Source organism: Diuraphis noxia, unplaced genomic scaffold, assembly GCF_037042655.1.
Source record: "Diuraphis noxia isolate RWA-SAM2 unplaced genomic scaffold, SU_Dnox_SAM2 contig0001, whole genome shotgun sequence".
NCBI lineage: Eukaryota > Metazoa > Arthropoda > Insecta > Hemiptera > Aphididae > Diuraphis > Diuraphis noxia.
Window position 1 is genome coordinate 29,000,876 of NW_028301711.1, and position 23,608 is coordinate 29,024,483.

General features: G+C 30.0%; 1 protein-coding gene across 1 annotated transcript in view; it reads left to right on the forward strand.

Moving 5' to 3' along the window:
- Positions 1-4,272, forward strand: part of LOC149060521 (uncharacterized) — a 56,442-nt gene extending 52,170 nt beyond the window's left edge. The window contains exon 5 of the mRNA XM_089216060.1: positions 74-4,272. Within this exon, the coding sequence (XP_089072186.1) occupies positions 74-607 (534 nt within the window). The 3' untranslated portion in view covers positions 608-4,272. The remainder of the gene's footprint in view (positions 1-73) is intronic.
- Positions 4,273-23,608: the final 19,336 nt, after the last annotated feature.

The window sequence follows — 23,608 nt, forward strand, 5'->3', positions numbered from 1 at the left end:
ATATGAGACAATATCACATCACTACGCCAAAGCACATCTAATCAATTTACGATAATTTGTTTTTCTCTTTTAGAAACATTTCCGCGGCCCCAAGTGTCTGTTCTACGAGGAGATGCTGTCCACTGGGTACACACGGTACAAGTCGGTGGTCGACAAATCGCGGTATATAGGTTTCAATCGGCGGGGCCGTCCAATGAGGCGGCACGTGTTCCACACGGACCCGCTGAACCGATGCCTCAACTTCCTCAAGCTGGACACCAAGTTTGACATCGGTGACCACAATCGCAAGGTGGCCGCATCGTCGGGCAAGACCATCGTCGTCGGCGGCATCGGAGGGAAGCGCAACGGCGCGTCCAAGAAACCGATAATGGCGGCCGGTGGCAGATACAACAGAAAATCGCCAACGACCACCACCACGACGACAACCACCACCACCACAACCACCACCACCACCACCACAACGACCACTACACCACCACCACCTCCACCATCAACGTCAACACATCCTTCTTCTAAACAAACAGCCAAGCACAGTCGAATTCGGTTCAGACACAACCGGCGCAACAGACACCGTCCCGAAGCCCTTCAATCGTTAGATCAAGACTAGAATAGTATTATATTACTACTATTATTATTATTATTATTATTATGATTATTACTATTATTATTATTATTATTTATCATCATCATCATCATCGTTATACTATTCTCGAAACCAGATTTGTAAAAAACTAAACAGCTATTATTACTATTATAATAAATTATCATATGACTCCGTTAAGAATTAATAGTGTAGGTAATAGGTACAATATCGTTTTAAATTTAAAACGGAACGAAATCCCAGACAAACACATATTATATAGGTCGTAGATTTTTTTATTCCACATATACGAACATTAGATGATATCGCCGCGATTTATAGTTAGTTAATACAATAATGTAGGTTAACGATAGCTTTGAGGGATTTCACGTACATTCAAAACCCTCAGGGATTATTATTATTTTTTTAAATGTTTTTTTACCATTATTTATTTGTTGCGTTTAATTGCGACGTTTAAACGTATTTTTATTGTTTGATTTTTTAAACGTATCGTGTCTAACTGCATTTGTTGCAGTCGACTGCAGCACCACAAATACGTGGTTATGTATAATAATTGAATACGCGTGATGCATTCGTTACCCGGAGAGAGGTAAAAGATCTGTGCACACTGTGGATATTTCCGTTGCGTTTTTCGAAGACTGTGTGTGTTATTATTATACAGCCCCATAGCTACCATTAGAATCTGTGCCTACTAAAACATGATTCTGTCAGCCAAACGGACCAATGTTTGTGGGACCTAATCACAATAGTTTTATATTCCGATGATCATCACACGTGATATTATACCGTTGCTCTGGGAACATGTCTGACGTTTCGTTGGGCGTGTTACCAACCAGCATTTTATTTATTTTTTTAATATAATTATTATTACTATTATAGGAATTAATATTCATTACCGCCCGAAGTAATATTATAAGCTGTTATTCTCAAACCTCTCCTCCTCGCGACGATTGGCTCTTCGATACGTGACAAGGATAATGGCAAAATCGCTCGCGTGTTATTACCATTTCGTAGACATTTGAGCTGAATACATAGTTAAAATTAAAGAGTTAAACGCTATTATTTCAATTGTCACGGACATCATGTTTGGTAATATCGTTTAGTATGATAAATCTAGTCAATATTTTCTTTTCATAATAAGCACTTTTAATTCACAACATCAAATTATAAAACTAAAGAGCGTTTAATGACGAAACAATGTGTAAGATTTCAATCATTATAAAAAAAAATTTAAAAAAAAATACATAGTAAAGATCGTGACACTAAAATATTGAACTAGTGTTATGAAATATATTATATATATTTTTTTTTGCCTACTTAGAACCTATATGGGTGCTTATACAATGAGCAAAACGTACTCAATACCGAAAAGTATTAATATTTCTAATTTCTAGAAAAAATATATTTAATATTAAAAAAGCTATGGGGAGAAAATAAAATGTTGGTAGCTCTTAAACAGTTTAGTTATTACTTAAAATAAAAATGAATAATTGTCCTTAATATATAATGAGTGTCTGTGTGATCATATTTATAGGTATATGCATGATGGTATTAAATTGTAAAAAATAAAACTGTGTTTAATATTATGATGGTTATAAAACATTATATTTTTCGGCGTGGATATAATATATATTTTAAAGTTAACCTTTTAAACTTCATTGAATGCATATGCCTATATATAGTATAGTAACACTTTATGTACAGTTTAGGTTATAAGCTTATTTTTGTTCTGTAACGTCTCATTTTGACCAAACCATATAGGTTGCCGGACTTAAGTATAATAAATAACGTGTCCAAGTTTAATAGTAACAATAATAATTATAATAATCGTTCTGGAAAAATGAGAATAATATAAGATGATGATACTAAATACATAATATCAGTGTTATACTGCAGCGCAAATCGTTTATAATGACGTTCGAGGGACCAGTAGTAAATGTAATAATAAACCACCATACAACCGGATGGCATATTATGTATAGGAGTTTTGCTCGAAGTCTCGGACGATCAATTATTTTAGTTCACACGGGACCCGACAATATTAAGACAATATTTACTATACGACCACGGTGTCTTTATAAACGATTTCTACTGTACGATATATACCCATACAGTATACATTTCATCAGCATAAGCAAATAATAATTAAAACAAGCCTGAATTAGGAGAACCGACCGCGTTCGGATGATATATTGTTTAACGTAAGTATAAAAAAAAAAATATCGAAAAACTATCGATAAATCTCTATGAGATGAACGTTTTGATTTTTATTGTTTTTTTTTTTCGTCTCTCTCTCTTGTAAATATTGTCTATATATAATCACTATGTACATACACGGAACTGTACCATTTTAGTTGCCTCCCCTCCCCGCCCCCAAATTCCTTACAACCCTTTTTATTTATTTATTTATTTTATAGATTTTTTTCTTTTACATTTAATATAACATGTGACACCTCCCTCTACTACACAAAATAATTGTACGATTTTATATTCTGACTCCAACGTCAGTGAGCACCGTATTATAGGCGCCTTCTATACCTATACCACAATATTATTACATAAAAAAACAGTGTATGATGATATGTCTTTTTTCCCCAAATATTTAGCAGTATTAAAAATAACATTGTATATAACTTAACTGTATTTAAATGAGCGTGTTGGCCACATATTATGGCATAATTGGGTAGCATAAGCCACATGCGCATATTTTGTAATGTTCTAAAACGCTTGTCGCGTTAACCGGTGCCATATTATAATATTATATAATATATATTGCATATTATATATATTTATAAAAAAACCCACGATAATTATGTATTTTTATTTTCATAACCTCCTCTCCTCAACCGAAACCCAACAATGTATTTTTATTTGATTTGTAACTATATATTATATGCATATCTATATATATATATATATATATATATATATATATATATATATACAGATATACATACACACATTCTTAACATAATTTTTGTTACGATTATTATTATTGTTTTTTTTTTTTTTTTAATTCACATGTACAATGTGTTGTACAAATGTACAATACAAGCGATTTATACTATTTTTTTTTTTCCCCATTGGAACTCCATTATTACCTCTCCCCTCCAGGCACATCATACTATATGGCAACAACCGTCGTCGAGTTATTTTTATTATTATAAAAACAAAACATATTATTATAATTATAATTATTATTATTAGGTACCTGAGCAGATCGCCGCTCGCTAACATGTATTTTTTTTTTTTTTCAAAAAACTTCGCGCCGGCTAATCGATCATTGTACGCTTATTGCACGTCCTAACTACTTTCCTCCTATACCATATTATATTTTAATAATATGTATACCCGCACTAGTATAGGTAGCCGGTCGTGTGATCAACATGTATATTTATGTGTGTGTCTGTGTACATGTGAGAGAGTGTATATGTGTGTGTTTGTTTGTATGTATGTGAGTTTATTACTCATTATATTACACTATTTATACTCATATAATATACATATGTTGTTTCGCCAAAATGCGTTGCGATTTAATAATAATGTACTACTACTACTACTTTTAGTAATCAACAAAAAAAAAAAAACATAATGTATTAAGCTTTGTAATAATAAACAAAATATGTCTTAACCATTATTTTCAACAATAAAAACAAATCACTTAAGAAAAATTGCATACTCAATCTAATATAACAATATGTACATCATATTTTGTACAACAGTGTACATGCATAATAAAATTATAATGGTAGTGATGATGTACGTATCATTATTATGGCTACTTCGTCGACTACTATTAATTATTATACACGAATTTCGAGTGTTAAATACATATTTTACAATAATATATGATAATGTATGCTCAAAACGAGTGTACAATGTAATAATAATAATAATAATATAGCGTACAATATATACCACCTACGTACTATATAATATTATGTTGTGCACGTGAGTCCTATACCTACCGATATTATTGGCTGGTGTGGTGTGCACGCGTAATTGGTCGCTCGCTCTTGCAGCAAACAATGATTATTATTATTATTGTTAATTACGTTGACGAACTGTGCGTGTCCACCATATAATTATAATAATTAATAATATATCATGTGCATTATGCAGCGTGTTTGGTTATTTGGTTATAGTATTTCGTATTATTTTTTTTTTTCAAAAAACATTGCATATTGTTGTGGTATTTTGAAATGCGTTTATACCAAGATAGACCATCGGCAACTATTGTTTAGTACGAACATTTGAACAGTTATACTAATGAATATTTTCATACAAATATATATTACACAGTGACTGTAATAATAAAAGTCATTACATTATTATCGTGTACGCCACGCCGGATACACCAAACTGCTTACAGAAAACGTTTTTGAAAAAAAAAAAAACACTGATATGTTTACCGCCAATATAAACTTCTATGCAATTATTGTGAAGTACGAGTATAATAAACCCGTGAAAGGTATCTAGATTTATTAGGTATGATGAAATATAGACTTGAACAATCCTAACTCCTAATATAGCAATACGCATAGGTAACAATTATTGAATTATCTTGCATATAGTGTAATAAAATCTTAACAATTATTGTTATCATTGAAAAGATTAGGAATAGCTGATGTATTTGTTTTAAATTTGTTCAGTTTATACTTTATGGAACTTAAAAAAAAACGTCAACATGTTTTCGCGCCACATTTTATCAAAGTTTAATCGTTTTTGGGATGATTTCCGGACTGATTAGAATCGTTTTTTGAATGTATCAATCAATTTTGGACAAATCTCAATTCAGTGTGATCTGCCTTCTACTAATACTAAAAATGGATTTTAATGACTGGTTGGACTATACATTATAGCACTATATGATAATATGAGCATTGGGCTTAACTGCAGTTATTTGATTTGAAGCTAATCCGTAAAATAATTGTGGTTCTTTGTTATGAAGATTACCTACGTCACAAAAAAAAAAAAAAAATAGTATATTAAGTATATTATGTCTTATCCGATAATATCAATTAATCGAGTTTATATCATAATCTCTCACATATATTATAATTAACTAAAAGCATTTTATTGTACAACTTACTGCAGGACTACAGGTACCTAAGCATTTGAATTAGATTGATTATTTAGGAAACAATTGGTTTGTAACCTACCTTGGATTTAATAATTAAAAAATTGTCATAATATATTATATTCCATAACATAATCACTAATTTTAATTTTTTGTTTTATACTTAATGGACCAAACTCAAATGAATATTTTGTGAAACAAGATAAAAATGTATTGTTTCGAGACAAAAATATCTATTCAATACAACCTCGATTTAATAAAATATAACACAACGATAATTATATAATATATTGTCTGATATTTATAGATTATGAAGTTCAAAATGATGATATAAATCATAAATAATTGAATTTGGTGAGAAATCTGTTTAATACTCAGAAATTAAACTAGAAAAGTAACGTCTAAATTAAATCATTTTATTCAATTTTCACTTATAGTTTTATCATCTGTAATCAAATATATGGCTGACACTATAGCAGAAAACGTTCATAGGTACTATTAGAGAGGTGACTATAAATACTATTATAGGCTACCCGCCAAGTTGAATATTTTTTATAAATTTAGAATAATTATGTTTCTAAATAATAAGTATAAATTAACTATTAAACTTTATTATCATGTTTAATGTCACAAATGAACACCAATTAATTACATTGACATTATTTTTTCTTGGTTTTTTTAACTTTATAATATTGTTTCAGTAATAACATTTTAAAATTTGTATGGAAATTAACTCGTTTGCGAATAATTTAGTTTATTAATATAAAATACCGGTGTCTGGTTATGTGTGGAATTTTATAAATGATGACATACAATTAACCACTTAGGAGTAGAATCAAAAAGAAGTTTGCTCGGGAAATTTATTTGGAATATCGAAAACCTGTAGCGAAGTATGTAAATAGGTCTTGCTATAAAAGTTGGTGTATACCTATGTGTTTGTGGTTATTAAATTTAAAAAAAAAAAAAATTAATTTTAGGTGTAAAATAGTAAAATATAATTATTCTATCGAATAATAAAGTATTACAAATTACAATCTTAAGTATAGTTTAATAACCCATTTGAAAATAAAACAATCGCAATTGTGAGTCTAATAAATATTTATTCATACCTACATAATCAATGTAAAAAAAAAAATAGATGTAACCTACAGATAATATAATACTATTTTTGTTGTTTTATCATGCAAGCATTTAAGAGTCATGTGAATTTTATTTAGCAATAACCAAAAAAAAAAATACGTTTAAACACATCGTATACATTATGTTTTTTGATTTTATTTGTCTAACTATCAAATTCATCGTCATTTCACCCTACTTAACTTTTACTAAAAATAATGGCACGTCCATAAATGATATTATGTAAAATGTCATATAATGTACTAGCACGGAGGGCTATTAGTATAATGTATAAAATGATAGTATACTTATTAAAATGTCATTATATTAAATTATTTTTAAGAAGACGTATTAAACCATTATTATAGCCGGTACACCCGTATTAATGTATTATATTATCCGATTATAATATTTGTTACTTGCCAGTTGCCGGTTGGTTACCAACGTTTTTATTTGGTAATTTATTGCTTTTAGAACCACGGAGGCCAATATTTTAATAAAATATAATATTCATTAAAATATACTATACATTTGCGAGTTTTCGTGTGAAAAACATCGTAAGTTTTGTTTGGAGTATACATTGCATCAACGTTTGAAATATGACATGTATTTGGAAGATAGGTATAATTAATTATACGTATATTATCACTATTAGTATAATAATATGTGTGACGTGTATATTTGATTCGCATGTACGACTATCTGATGGCCGTATTTAAACGCTATAACAGGTCACACTATTATTTACGTCTCACTTGATTTATTCCGACTGCGGTACAATATTGATTGATTTTCTAACCACTATAGGTCTGGTCTGTTCGTAAAATCGTATTATTACATAATATATATTTTGTAAATGCGGCACATCGCCGACTGAAGCGAAAACGTGTGGAATTTTATTGGCGGCGGTGATATTTGTAATAGATTCACACATCAGGCACTCGGCAGGTCTTTTTGAAATCTTAAACGGTCGAAAGTTTAGAATTCTATAAACGTGGATGAGTAGGTAGAGCATAGATCCGGCGCATTTGAAAAACGACATAGCCAAGCTGACAAAGCTTTGACAGCAAAAAGTCTGAATGTATTTCAACCTTATCAGATTAGTTGTAACCACGTGTCAGTTGCACGTTTAGTGCAGATGGTCCAGGATAAGAACATACAGTACTATTATAAAAGGCGGATAGAAGATAAAGCAATATTGTATATAATTTTCAAGTGGCGTGTGGAATTTGACGGTGGCCTGGCGATTGCACCTGTCGTGCTCTTTTATAATTGAGAAATTAACGAAAATTGAATTATTCCTAATGGACACGTCTTCATATAAATCGTTTAGCAACTGTTTAAACGATTCTCAAATTATATTAATACACTTTTTTTTTTAGGAGAGGGGTAATGTGTGATGAGGGTCGAATGTCAGCTGCGACGTTGGACAAATCGCTTTCCATGATTTTCGAACCCATCAAATTGACCCTGTCTAGTGATAATATGGTATACTAAATTGTGTAATTTATTTTTAATCACTAACTTTAAACTGAAAAAAAAATGAATAGTAGTAATAACAGCCAGGAAAAAAAAGATGAAAGAGACTATAATATTAGATGAAATATGTGAAAACCATTTTTGGAGAGATTTATTTTTTTCAAACAGATAATTTAATTGTAAAAAATAAAAATAATGACTCATCAGCTCTAATGATAAGTTTTTATCGTTTTGTATGCATGTGGTGTCGCTTTAATTATTAATAATATACCTATATCTAAAATAAAACAAAATAAATATAAACTCCAACAATTGCATCAGTATTATTTTACACTAATTAAAAATAAAATACTCATATCAATATAGATATAAGAAAAAGATGTTTTTAAATAATTATATATAAGCCACAAAAAGATTTTTTATATTTATTTACATTATGAGTCATGGTGATTTTAAATTTTAAATTGTAATTGTGCATTTTTAGTCGGACACCGCATAATATCGCATGTGAATTCATTACACATGGTATCGTGTTATACCAAATTTATACTCATACAGCTATTTGATCATGTCATAATAACCAAAGACATAAGTCATAATAATGGTTAAATGCTATAGGTTAACCATTAACCATAGGTCATATTATCATATTTATAAATACACATTTTATAATCTTACAAACTATTATACACAATACAATATACCTATTACCTACTCTAGATATACCAAAGTCGTAATAATAATGGGTAAAATTCCCTCTCATTTTTTTAAATTGTTTAATATAGGTATGTCATTTTTCTGAAAAGTTTGCCTTATATTATTAATTCTTACAGTCAAAGTTTGATTAGAAAAAAATGTAATTATTATTTTTCTGTTCACAACTAAAAATGTAAAATTAAAAAGTCACACACTAATCGTCAATAGAAATGTTAGCAATAATTGTTATTGTATTATTTTCAATAATGCAACTTCCCTTACACAAAATAAAAATTGTGTTTAGTTTTTCCATAAATCTCGGGGTGTTATCATCCTTAGTTGGTATAACTCTCTTTACATATGGTTTTTCTCAATTTTTGGATAACTATTGTGACTGATTTTTAGTTATATGCATATTTAAAGATATAAATGATGGTCATTGAGTATATAAAAAAAATTTAAAAATCAGATTTTGAATTACAACATTTTTTAAGGAAAAATGTATAGAATTACAAATGATGATAACGGCAATAATAATGTCATAAAATGTGTTAGCGATTGTTTTGGGTGGTTTTTACCCGAGTCACGTAGGCACTGCGTGGCGTTCACATAACTTCAAAATTACACTTCAATAGTTGCACACACCTGCTCATGGACCATAATGTTATGGATTTCAGTCACTTGTAATTCAACAAAATACGGTTACTCTAGTGTTTACTTGTCTCATTCGTTTATCGCCTCTTTCTCTTTTTTTTTCTTAGTTTGTCAATAAGAAAAATAACCACATTATTGAGGCCCTGGTCCAATCTTGTGGTTTTATTACACTTTTAAGTGATGATTCAGATGTTACAGGTCTCTGTCAATATTATTATTATTTAGTGTTGACAAAACTGTAAGATATTTTAAGTGAATTCCAATAGTTTCAATGACGGTTCGTTGCTGATTGACTATATTTGATTAATAATAAAACAATTTTTTTATGAAAAAATAATTGATACCTACTATAATTTATGAATAATGTTTCTCCGTAATTTTAAAATTAAATTTTGTGTATATGAATATGGAAAAACTATGAGTTTGAAATACAATATAATTCTAGTTATTATGAATAAAATGGTTTATCCTTTTGAGGTTACCTATAGTCATTAGTAGTATATTATTTAAAATCAAACAAATTTCAAAAATAGCGTATGTAAATAATGAGGCATTTGATATTGTGTGGCCAATTTAACAGAGAGAAACTTGTATTGTAGAGTAACTTAGAGTAACTTGCCTTCCATTTATATATAAACAATATATATCTTAATAATTACTTCACATATAAAATATTGTGTCAAATTTTTCTGATATTTTAGAATACAAAATATTAAAATATATTTTTGTCGTTTTTAGAAAACAATACCATATTATTTTCTTTCAAATAAAGGTTTAAAGTTAGTTATACCTAATCAACTATGATACATATTATTAAAGTAGTTAATTTGAGTCACTTTTTTTCATTAACCGCATTAATAAATATAAAATAATTGATAATGTTATATGTAACTTTTATATAATGCATTAGGTTTACAATTACCTCTATAATGTATCATTATTTTTTAGGGGAAGGTTGAGGAAAAAATTATCTCATCAAAATGTTTTACATTTAATTATAAATTTTTAACCAATGAAAAATTATTGAATTCATATAATTAGTATACATTATAATAAGATGTTGCACTAATATTATGATTAACTGCATTTGAGTTCTGGCTCTCTTCCGAAAAGTTAAAATCAATTGTTTATAGCACCTGCAATGATATAATTGAAAAATATTATTATTGTATCTTATCACAGGTTCAATCTACAATTATCATAAATTGTATGCGATTAAACTATTGTATTTATTATCATAATAATAATTGCTTTTTTCATATTGGTAAAACTTAACACTTTTATGTAAATGCTTATTTTTTCAACGTTTCACATTATATTTTTATAACTACCTAAGTATCAATTAATTATTAAAATAAAAGTGATAAAAATGGATTTTTTCAGGTAAGATAATAATATAAACTGAGTTTTCATGGGTAGTGTTAGTCGGCATATTAATTATTACTTTAACCAGCTTAACGAATTATTATTTTTATGGAAATTTAAGTCTTTTGTCATGACGAACGACCTTAAATGTATGCGTATTGAATTATAAAGTATACCACTATATCCATCTACTATTTTACATAATTAAGTCTACATAATATAAGCTTTAACAATAAAAACATTATGTGTTAATTATAAGATATGCCATCATGACAATAAATTTATCAAGCAGACTTCTTAGGTATAATAGCATCCAAGTGACTAATTATAATCGAAAACAACCATATGGTCCTCATCCTATATAGGAAACGTATGCGTACCGCTCATTAAAAGTTTAAAATTGTTATGTGATGTCTTACAGACTACAGTATGTTAATTTTAATGTGAATCCGTTAGTAATTAATCTCTTGTCCTTTAAATATTTGGTATTATATTTTTTTCCAAATACTCGGGTATTTAACGTAATTATTTTATTAACTTATTGGTTTTGATTACATAACCACCTCTTTTTAGTTTGCCTTATTCTATTCTAGTAAAACCTAATTTTATTTTCAAACAATAACCTATCAATATCATTATGGTATTGCCTATTGGTGATATAGGTAAGCCATCTATATGATAATATGTGTAGTTGAGTTCGTTTTTTCATCTGGATTTTTAAGCTTCAGATTTTTGACAAGAACAGATGAGTGCACTTTAATTAAAACGTCAGTTCCCATCCAATATCGACCGTGTTTTTATGTTGGTTTATTATGCTATCAAAAAATTAAAATTGTATTACTTCAGCCGAAAACTAATTTTAATTACATGAACTACGAATTAAAAATAATATATTAACTCACGAATCCTGTACCTACATCGTATATTATATTTACTATTATTTTATTTTCGTAGTTAAATCTTCTCAGTATACTCATTCTTAATTTTTAATCTAAATTACAAGATGATTATGTATGTTCGCTGTTTAAATGTATTATTTTAAAATTTAAATTGTACCTGAATGTTGTACAGGGAAAATATAACTTAACTCTAGGGCATAGGCACCTACACTTTGTTATATATTCCGCTAATCTATTAAACGTGCCTATAGATAACCTATTTTTAATACTACTAATATGTCCAGAGTTTAGAACACATATATTGTGTCATTATACCAATGTAAATATAATAATATTATTATCTGTTATTTTTTTTAAAATTATTTTTACAACATTATAAATACCCGTATCACTTATATAACTATTATCTAGGTATTTGGTAGCATATAGGCTTATAATATAATGACACGACAAAACAAACAATAAATTAAAATTACAGGTAGGTACTTCAAAGCTATTACAATGTCCAGTATAATATTATACACCAAACATAGGTATACCGTATACGTATCACGTTTATCGCATATGGAAAGAAAAAAATACATGCATATAGAATATTATAGATAATGTAGTACGTAGGTAATATATTATAATATTGTTTTTAAATGTTATAATAATGCTATAAAATATTTATAATACTCAGATATCGTGTTTGAGACGTATTTTTTTTTACAGTTTTCGGACATTTTCTCCTTTCGTATACACGCAGCAGGAGCTTATTGACCATACTTTGTTCGTAAGTGACTGCTTTTAGCGTTGCGTGAGGCGGCTGCGGTTGCAAAACAAAAATGTCAACATTTACATTGTTAAAGGAATAAATAAGTGTATTTAAACATTAAAATACATTTTTGACATTATGATCATAAATTAATATGAATATGTCAGATTTTTTTTTCGATAATTTATATGTCACTGAATTTATACGCCGTGTTTTCGTTTAATTGAGTAACATGACTAATTTTTAGTTATTCAGTTGAGAAATCGTGAAAGTTTTTAATAATTTGTTTTAATAATAACAGGCCTCACAGTATCCGAGGTCGTTGCTTTAATCTGCCCAGAACATAACTCAAATTTTAATTGTTTTGATTTTTCAAGCATTAGCTTTATGGTAGATATTGATCAGTTTAAGTGTATGCTAATATATTAAAACGAGAAGAAAAATATATTTAAACGATAATCGAGTTTTTTTCTTTTAATCCTTAAAATTAATTATTACAAAAATATCGGAAATCGAATTTGTCGTTATCTACTTATACCGTCTATAATAGACATAATATATTTAATTCCATCGATGACTATCGACTAGACGATCTTTTAAACGTCATGTACAATATAGATATGTTACCGCGATAAAGTCTTTATCCCCGTTCATGAACATAACTTAGATCGATCTCGCATCATACCGCGTGGCCGCGAGACGTGAAAATTAATAGATATTTCCTACTCATTTTAACGAGTAAAAATATTTTTAGGATTATACCAGAATGGAAAATAAAATAGAAATTCCTGAGTTTTTGGCGGCTCGATGCGTATGGCAGCTTTCAGAATTCAAAAGCATATATAAGGATCCGAACCCCTTCGGAAAATTAATACCCAAGTGAACGTAGTTAGTTAAGTTAAGTTAGTAGAGTGTAACGTTTATATAATATAACATTTTAAGACGAAATTCGAAATTTATCACATCTGTGCTGTCTCCAACCCGCGCTCTACCACCCACCCGAAACAACATTGCAGACGTTTCAATATTTTCGGGATTCTGCGGACCGATGAACCTAAATCGAGAGTGACGATCCAATAATACGTTGCGTACCTATACACGTCATGACGTATCTGAAAATGTACACTTACGTTTGAGGGTCGGAGAATTACGGACGTATGTATATATATATATATATAATATATAAGTAATACCTTTGTATACACCTAAACATAATTAAAAGAACGTGCAACGTATATGTATAATACAGTGTGCAGAGTTATGACGTTGAGGAGGGTGGACGGACGAAAGATCGGACACGCGATTTCCGTATATAACATCGTCGTTGATTTTATGATATAATAATATTATTATACCGGAGTGCGCCGCGTAGGACGTATATAGAGTCATTTGCTGGTTTGACATGCGCGGCGGCGTCTGCAGAGCAAGTGTGCGCCTAATAATATAATATAATACAAGCGATGACAATAAAAAAGCGATAACGGACGAATAAATGAAATGAGAAAAAAAAAACGGCCGACGACGTAATTATCGAGACTAGCAGCAGCGCGACGTTTAATACCTCCGATACCTAGGTAGGTCCTAAATAAAACATATACAGGTGGATACAACACGTTAATATATTATGATTGTATATGATATAATAGTATGGCGGATGGCGAACGAAAAAATAACAAGTAGGTAATATAATAAAATAAAATACGATATATAAACGTCTCAGACTGTCGCCAAGATCGTAGGATCCGATACGGCGGCGAGTATTGCCGCGGGTCGTGCGCGAGAGGTGTACGCATTTATCGTCGTGTCGCGTACGATCGGTCGATGGGGGGGGGGGGGGGAGGGACGCGAATAATTTATAACGCGCGTGCACGGCTGACGGACAAGAGACTAGCATCACGGTCGCGTCTTCTGATCAACGGGATCCCGAATTCTCGGAAGAAACCGCGCGCCACATGTGCGCAGGCGCTGTTGGAAAACACACGACCGAACAAAACGTAATAATGACAATATTATTGGGTACCTATCGAATAAAATATAATAATCGACGAGGGTTGGCGACGCGAACGTGTTTATTCTTTATCAATTTTTTTTTTTTTACGAAATCCGCGTTTGCGTTATATACAATTACGATCATGCGTGCCTATACGACATAATGTATAATGTAGGTATGTACCTACTGGATACTTTTATTCCGTAATATTGTTATGACGTCGTTTGTTGTACTGCACGACGATCGCCGCCGTACGATTCTCGATTCTGCTGCAGGTGTTGCAATATTAATACGGATTTCGGTATTGATATACCGTGGGGAGAATGGTACCTGCACCTGCAACAATGGGCGACGCCAGATTCAAGACGAAAAACGCCAGGGTAGGGGGGCACGTTATAGCGTAGGTCTAAAAATTTATCCAACCATATACAATTATATGTCTATTTATTTTATTAAAATTGTATATTATTATCAATGATCACAAAAGTTATTGGATTTTTTCATTTGATACGCCGACAATATTAATACTACCTAATATTATTACAAATTATAATATATTTTGAAATTTAGACGTCAGAAACTTTAAAATTGAATGCGAAATACATAAATTTGTTTTTTTTTTTTTTTTATCAGTGTTGCTTATTTAATATGAATTATAATTACATTTACTATTCTAGTAAAATTTATAGTTTATCGTTTTAAATTCCAAATAGGTAGAGGTATATACCCTATAACTTTCAATCGAAATACCAAATCTTCAGACACATTATTCTGAATAGGGAGATAAAACGATCGTGTATGTGTGGTTACTGGTTATATATTGCATGTATTGTTATTTTTGTTTATTTCCAAATAACCAATAGAAAGCATTTACTTTTTATCTGTAAACAGCGTTTTATAATCACCGGCTAAATGCCGTATTCGATATAATCTCTGTTTCCCCTAGGTGTGCGTCACATCATGTGGCGTTCATAACAACTCTACCCTGAACATTATACAGCCACGCTCTGCGTAAGTGACTTTAACGATACTAATAAAAATAATCTGCAGTTGTCGACTTATCGTTCGACGATATATCTAACTCAGTTCGCCGAAGAACGTGAACACACTATACAATATATTAATATTATTAAATATAGTCATAGTCATATATAATATGAGATTATATTATTACATTCCAACTGTACCTGTAGGCTATTACCATTAGTAATGTTCAATATTTAGGTATAACCAATGTATTACTTATATATCTTTTTAAATTGATAGATATTGTGATCATGTAGTATTGCCTACATAGTTTATAATTTATTTTAATTTTGAAACCATACAGATAAACGTTCATATGGCACTATTAAAATTACTGTAGAGAAATAATAATATTATAAAACTAGGCCAATTTTCTTAAAATACAGTGTAATAAATTCAACACAACCTTTTAGTGCCGGAGGCATTTTAGTCTGTAGTGCCACATGCATTGAACATATTTCTGATATTAGTGTCATAATACTTGTAATTTATCTAGTTTACGAATATATTTAATTTAATTGTTCAAAATCATCCAACTCTCTCTTCAAACGTAACATTAGTAATTCATTTTCTGTAGGTAAACAGAAAAATTTAAAATGTTCACTTAATTTCATGTACACCATATTGTGTATTATTATAATTTGAGACTAGATGTCTAAATATTATGTTGATATTAAACCTCAGCAATGATCAGAAAAATAAAATACTTTAAGGAGTCTTTTCTTCATCAGCACTCAAAACATTGAAAAATAAATTTAGAACGAATGATAATCTTAATAAACGATGTCATGTTATAGATGTAATAAAGTATGAAGTTTTTTGTCATTAATATAAATTTAATTATAAATGTATCAATTGTAACTAACAACTATTTATAAAAAGTATTGTGTATAATTAATATATGATGGTATTTATACTATTTATAATATTAACACTAATATGACGTTTGATCAATACTAGGTATATTCTAAGATTTGAAATTATTTTGCGTTGTATTTCATATTGAATTATTCAATACTGTCGGTATAATTAGTCAAGCTTTTTTTATCTTGCAATACATAAGGATTAGGAAAGCATGGACGCAGTGTTAGATTTTTCCCAAAATCCAAATGAATGGTAAAAAATATAATCTTAGTTTATGTATTATATAATGAAAATCTAGGTTAATCATTTAAATAGAAGTTATCGGTGCATTTAAACAAAATTGTAAAAACAAAGTGTTATTATGTTATAAAATTGTTGAAATAATAACATTAGACCAAAGGAAAATTAAAAGAAAGTAATACTATATTATCTGGATTTCAATTTTTTTATTTTTTCGATTGACTAAATAACACGTTTATCTTTATCAATGTATGATTATGATATTATAATTTACAAACATTTTTTTTTGATTTTTTTGAAATTGTCCTTTTGAATTAAAAAAAAAATAATATATATTATTCAAAAGTATTCAAACAAACTGATTGTTCGTCTATTTAGTTTGTGTATATTTAATTTATATTTTTAGATTAATAGGAGCATAATTTTTTAGCTAAAATGAAGAAAAATTATTACTATTGTTCTAATATATAAGAATTAATTTAATTAATTAATTTTTAAATCATGCACAAAATATTATGACTGTAATCCACTGTTATTATATTGTTATTATTATATAAGTCTGGGGTTTAATCACTTACGAGAGGGTATAGTAAGTTAGTATTCAGATGTGTATAAAAAAAATAATCATTTAATTAATTTGATTATTTTTCGTTAGACTTTTCGCTCAACTTTTATACTTGTACTAATAAATTAGGAATCAAGAGTTATAAGTTAAACTAAAATAAATATACATATACTGTACAACATATTATTAGGGAAATACATTCTTATCAACAAATATACCTATATGGGCTATGAGTTCTTCAAAATCACATTTTATATTTTATTTTATATATTAACATTATTAAAGGTTTAACTTTTTGGGAAGAAAGCACCAATAAATTGGCTATAATAACAAAAATAAAACAAAATTTCACTCAGCATATCATGTGTGTTTATCATCTTCATATTTATTTATTATCATGACAAATAGTTCAAGATATCTAGTCATTTTAGCTCACATTCAAAACATATACAAGCGAGGCTCGACTGCTCGAGGCCCATTATAGTGCAAGACCACAATATGTGCGTGGGCCTCAGATTGCAAGCATCATTATATAGTTTAACATGCGACATAATTTTCTTTTCTTTTTTTAATAATCCAAACTAGGTATATATATATATATATATATATACGAAATGAGACTATCGTAGATAATATTTAGTTGGAGTACTCATTATTATACCTACGTATAATTGACACAAATCCGCTTTTAGCTTCATCGTTGAAATAATAATTTCACAAATTTATACTTTCAAATTTTAATAGGATTATAGGATAGATAGTATAATATGACAACTCATAAGTTTCCATGTTAAGCGCATGATACTTATACAGTTACACATAATAGTAATATAAAAAAAAAAAATGTATAAGTAATGCGATTAGACCCATGTGTACTTAAATATAAGCAAAATACCTACCAAAAAAATGGGTATGTTGTACAATGTACATCATTTGTCCGTATGTTAGATTTCAAACAGTCCGTTAAAAAAAAAAAAAATAATAAATAAACCAACCGCGGTGGTGCGGTAATAATATAACTTTCTGGAATCATACGGCCCTCCATATATTTGATATAGCCAGTATAAATACCGAAATCGATGGAAATTTAATGAAACGGTTAAAATGATTGAAATACTAATAATAATAACAATAATGATAAAAAATAAAAATGTGCACATCAGTAATAATTCGGTGGTAAGTAATTATTATCTATTGTTGTGGCGACGAAATAAGCGACGTGTATAATAAATAATGGTGTTTTAAAGGGACCGAAAATCAGCATGATGTCCTGACGGCGAAGCGCACACACGTTTAATAATAATGATTATTAATGTTTTAACAGTTTAGATGTTTTATCTCAAAAATAAAAAACCACTGCTTTTGGTCGTTTATTTTTCCTCCTTCGACTCAGATGCAAATCGATAACCAGCGGCAAGGGCGCATATTATATATGTCATAAATAATTGTTTCGATGGCGTTTTGTGGTACCAATATATATGTATAATATAGGTATATAATATTTTATGTGTGTGTGTATAAACGAACGCCTTCTATGGACCTGCATAATATATATACACATATATTTAAGTATAGGTATAAGTTACAAAGAATTATTAGTTAGGTATGCCTACACTTCGCGGTGTAAAAAATTGTTTACCCCAAATTACGTGGGAGTTGCTTAGCCCGTTCTCACCTTTGACGATCGGTCCGATCGATCGGAATCATTGATAATAATAATCACCGCAATGTAGTTGCATGGAAATAATATATTATATTATTTCATCGCAGCCCGAAGATATTTTTTTAACACCACACGCTGGCTATATTTATACATGATTTATATACGTATTATATTTTTGTGGCGTATCTTTGAGTCAAAAGAAGTTAGATTCAACAATTTTGTAAAAATGTCATATTGACTTTGTATTGAGCATTATTATGTATGATACCACTGACAAGCACCATTTTAATAGCCAAATACACTGCAGTAATGCTTAGTATACTCACCCCCGATGATCAGTAAAAAAATATCTGGAAAATATTTTATTTTAAATTGTTATTCTGATTTTAGATCACATATTCGGGTAGAATTAATAATTTCAATCGGGTTTAATACTTGAGTCGATCAAAAGTTTTTGTATAACTAAATGCATGTATCAAATAGTTAAATTTGTATAGTTGATTTTCAAAATTCAATCAATTTTGAAGGTATAGGTATCGAAATTTGTATCGGACAATATTATATTATATATACAATATATAATTGTAGATTTATCTAAAATCTAAATATACTATGCAAGAAGGTACTCGAAAATGTCCATTGTAATTGAATGTATTTTGAATTTTTAAACAATAATGTGCCCTAGCCTTACAATTATTACTGCAGATATTCAATATTATTATGACCGCGCGCATAATATTACCGTTATGAAGTAACTATTATTTTTTGTTTGACATACCAATTCAATATGAATTTAATTCAATACCTAACCTAACGTATAACGTTCTCGAAAGGAATTCGTAAGATATTTCCTCACAAGAGAGATGTGAGGACGTCACATGATTTCCAAACACAAAAAAATGCATTCCTTAACTAAGGACCCCGCGTGCATCCTGCTCAAGAGGCGAGTATATAGTAGCTGGCATTCGGTTTGTGAGCGGTCCTCGTTTCCCTGCGTTACAAACGATAAGCATAATATAACGATGTACGCATTTTATATCGAAACAGTTGGGAATAACATTTCAGGTACATATAAATTAGACACACACTCACCGACTTGATTATATACATATATATATATATATATGTGTGTGTGTGTGTGTGTGTGTGTATTTTTTATTTTTATTTTTTCTTCTTGGTAGACATGATATAACACAATAATATCGATTGGCCAAATTGAATCAATTAATCGAGATGAATTTCGAACCGGTCCACAGTTGTTTTCTTATACTTATATATATATATATTATGTTGGTCGACCCAAAAAGCCGCCGCACGACCGTTTTTCCCCGTTCGTGTATACCTATAAAATAGTATATTATAAGTCCCATATCGACTTCACACTGTGTGATGTATTGCACGTCTCCTCCAGTTCAGCGTACAACTCACGTCGTTACGTGGGTATTGGTGTGCGTATACCTATACATGCTGGTCCAGCACCATCAGCAGCAGAGTATAATATGGGTATCCACGGCCGGCGGGTGGAGCGCTGCAGAGCGAGCTCAGCGCGGAGAGTTGATTGATGAAAACGCATTTATACGGGCAAGTCGATAGATTTGGTGGATATACATTGTTAGTTACCTCTAAATATATATATAAATATATGGCCCCACGTGTACTGCACATCAGTGTGGTGCTGCTGCAACAGTGGTCGTTACTCGTTATTAATATGCGGTGAGTCGTATGTCGTGCCGCGTACTAAAACGAAAAAAAAGGAAGATCTTTCGTCTCGTCCGAAACGCCACGACCGCCGGACGAGCACTTGTCGTATTATATATTATATTATTATAAAATCGTCGTTGTTTCGTTGCATCCGTCCATATCGCATTATTACCATTATATCCTACAATAAAAATAATATACATCGTTGCTTATCTCTTGTCACGGATCGAAAGCCGCCACCGTTTAGTCTATACATTTATTGTACTACGTATATTATTATATTATGTATTATATAACATTACTTACAGTATACATATATATATATGATATTAAATTGTACATAATATTATTATATAGACTGTCACCGCACGTTTATATAATATACGCGTAATTGGGCGGTATATATTCTTATGATCACGTTGGCCGCAACACTCGCGTAATTGTTTTGGTAGTTCATATCATGTCTTTTTCCTCTTCGCGTTTTCCTGCTACGCCATGCAATAATATACCGACGACGATAATGAGTGCTGTTCATATCAAAAATCTGATAACTGCAGCACTGTACTTTTCGAGGTGACTTTAATCGATCGTATAATAAATAATATTATGCATATTATACGCGGGTGTGATGCACAGCAGTGCGGGTGCGTGCCGTAGTAGGTACAATAATTATGTCCTCCGCGACGGCGACGGGTTAATAGTATAAAGTTTTGTCCAATTATTGCGATGGTCGATGGTGATTGTATACCACATAGGTATATCGCTCATGGGCATGCGACCAGCTATTTGGTCCAAGTCGAGGTAATGACGGTTGCGATTCCCACGGAGTGAAAAAAAAACCGCCTGAATAAATTCGGAGCAGATACAGGCGGTCGTTAATACAATATAATTACTATACGCTGTCCACGTATCTAAGTTATGAACATTTGAACAAAACTGTTCGTTATTTTGTTTTTTGTTGTAATTTATGAAATAATTATAACTCGCTTCAAAAAAGCCTTAACTATGGACACGGGAATATGATATCCTTGTCTTCAAAATCTTATAACAAATCAATTAATATTCATTATAATATATCAACGCATGAAAAAAATAACTAAATATACATTTCATTTTTTTAAATAAGCGATTTTTTTTTGATTTTTTTTATGAAAATGTATAATTGATACAGTTTGCACAATAACTAATCTATGAGTAGGGTAGTATGATTTGGTAAATAAAGAACATTGAGTAGATTTTTTACGATGGAAATTCTTGAACATGGGTGGTTGTCTAAGGGATAAATAACGAAATACACGTTAAATACAATTTGTATTGAGAAGATCTAAAAGCAATTCGCATTTCAAGCGTTTGTGTGGATTGTCCAGGAGAGTAATGGAATGAAGTTGAACGACGAGGGTGTTTTAGTATGGTTTTGCATTTTGGAGTGTAAGCGTTAGAAATATGTGTTAGCTGTTTGCCTTATGGTGGGGATTTGAAGGTCATTATGCAGTGCGATATTTTTAACGTACCAAGGGGCTAAGCAATTACTTATATGTAGCTATGTGGTGGCAGATCGCAGATGGCTGGGAATGCTTGTATGGTTAAATCATAGTGTTTGATGGTTTGTCGGTACCACAAAATAAGTGATTTAAAACTATAGTGCCTATACAAAAATGTATGTTTTTATATGAGTAATACTATGTTATATGCAATGCATGCAGCGAGACTAAGAACATAAATACTTAGGTACCTAATAAGTTATATTATATGTACAAGTTGATAAAGATTTCTAAGTGTGTAATATTCTTACCTACTTCCCTGATTGCAAATATACCAAAATACCTATTATTATATATTTTAGATTATCTTCTTACTGGTTGACTGAAGCTAAAATAAATATTTTAATTTTTGTACTATCCGTGCTTTGTTTTACTTTTTAGTTTAAATTGTAATAATTGTAATAATTAACAAATCAAGCGCGACCTATCTTATTGTGTTCTTATTACTTATAAAATTTATTTGTGGAATAAAATACCAAAAATATAATATTCATAAAATGTATTCCTGTGGTAGGTATAACTTATACCATACTCATATAATATATGTGTAAAAATAAAATTTACTTAACTACAATTTATACACTATCACAACAAATGCGATTATTATCTCACCAGATTATTTTTAAATCGCAATCACAACATTTTTTACAACTCGTCCGTGCACACCAATACCTTCAATACTACCTCCGGTGTAAAACGTTAAAAAAAATATAAACGTCCCAATGAAAATGTTTAGCTGGAAATCTAATGCATTTTAAGAACAATCGGACATAATGTATACGTATTTACTATTTACGGCCGCACAAGTTCATTAATGGACGTTTAACTGTCGCCGGCAGACAATGGCCGTCGCTGCCGATAAACTCATTAAATGTTCAAACGGCGGTGGCGGTGACGTTTAAATAAACATAAAGTTGTGCAATATTTCACCAAGTCTTTCGTACGACCATAACTGTACACTCATCGCTGGAAGTTAAACTATACTATACTCTTACTGTGCTCCATGCTATTGGTCGCATACAAATTTCACCGATTTTCAGGTAGGTACCATCCACTTAATTGATTCCGTGGTCAGATTTATAGTGAAAAATTACGCAGATACATTTTGTTGACCCACAAATTTTAACCCAAATTTTTATATGCACTACTGTTGTATACATGGACAAATACATAATATTTATTCTACAAATTCGTGAAATTCATATTTTGAAACGTTTTATTTTGATGAAAAATAAAAATAAAATTTTAATTCAAAGCTATATCTATAACTATAGTAGGAACTGGCTGTTCAGTAAACATTTCTATGTTAAGTGGAAAATGTTACAGAAATATTGTTAATTATTATATAAATAATATAATGATTATTAATAT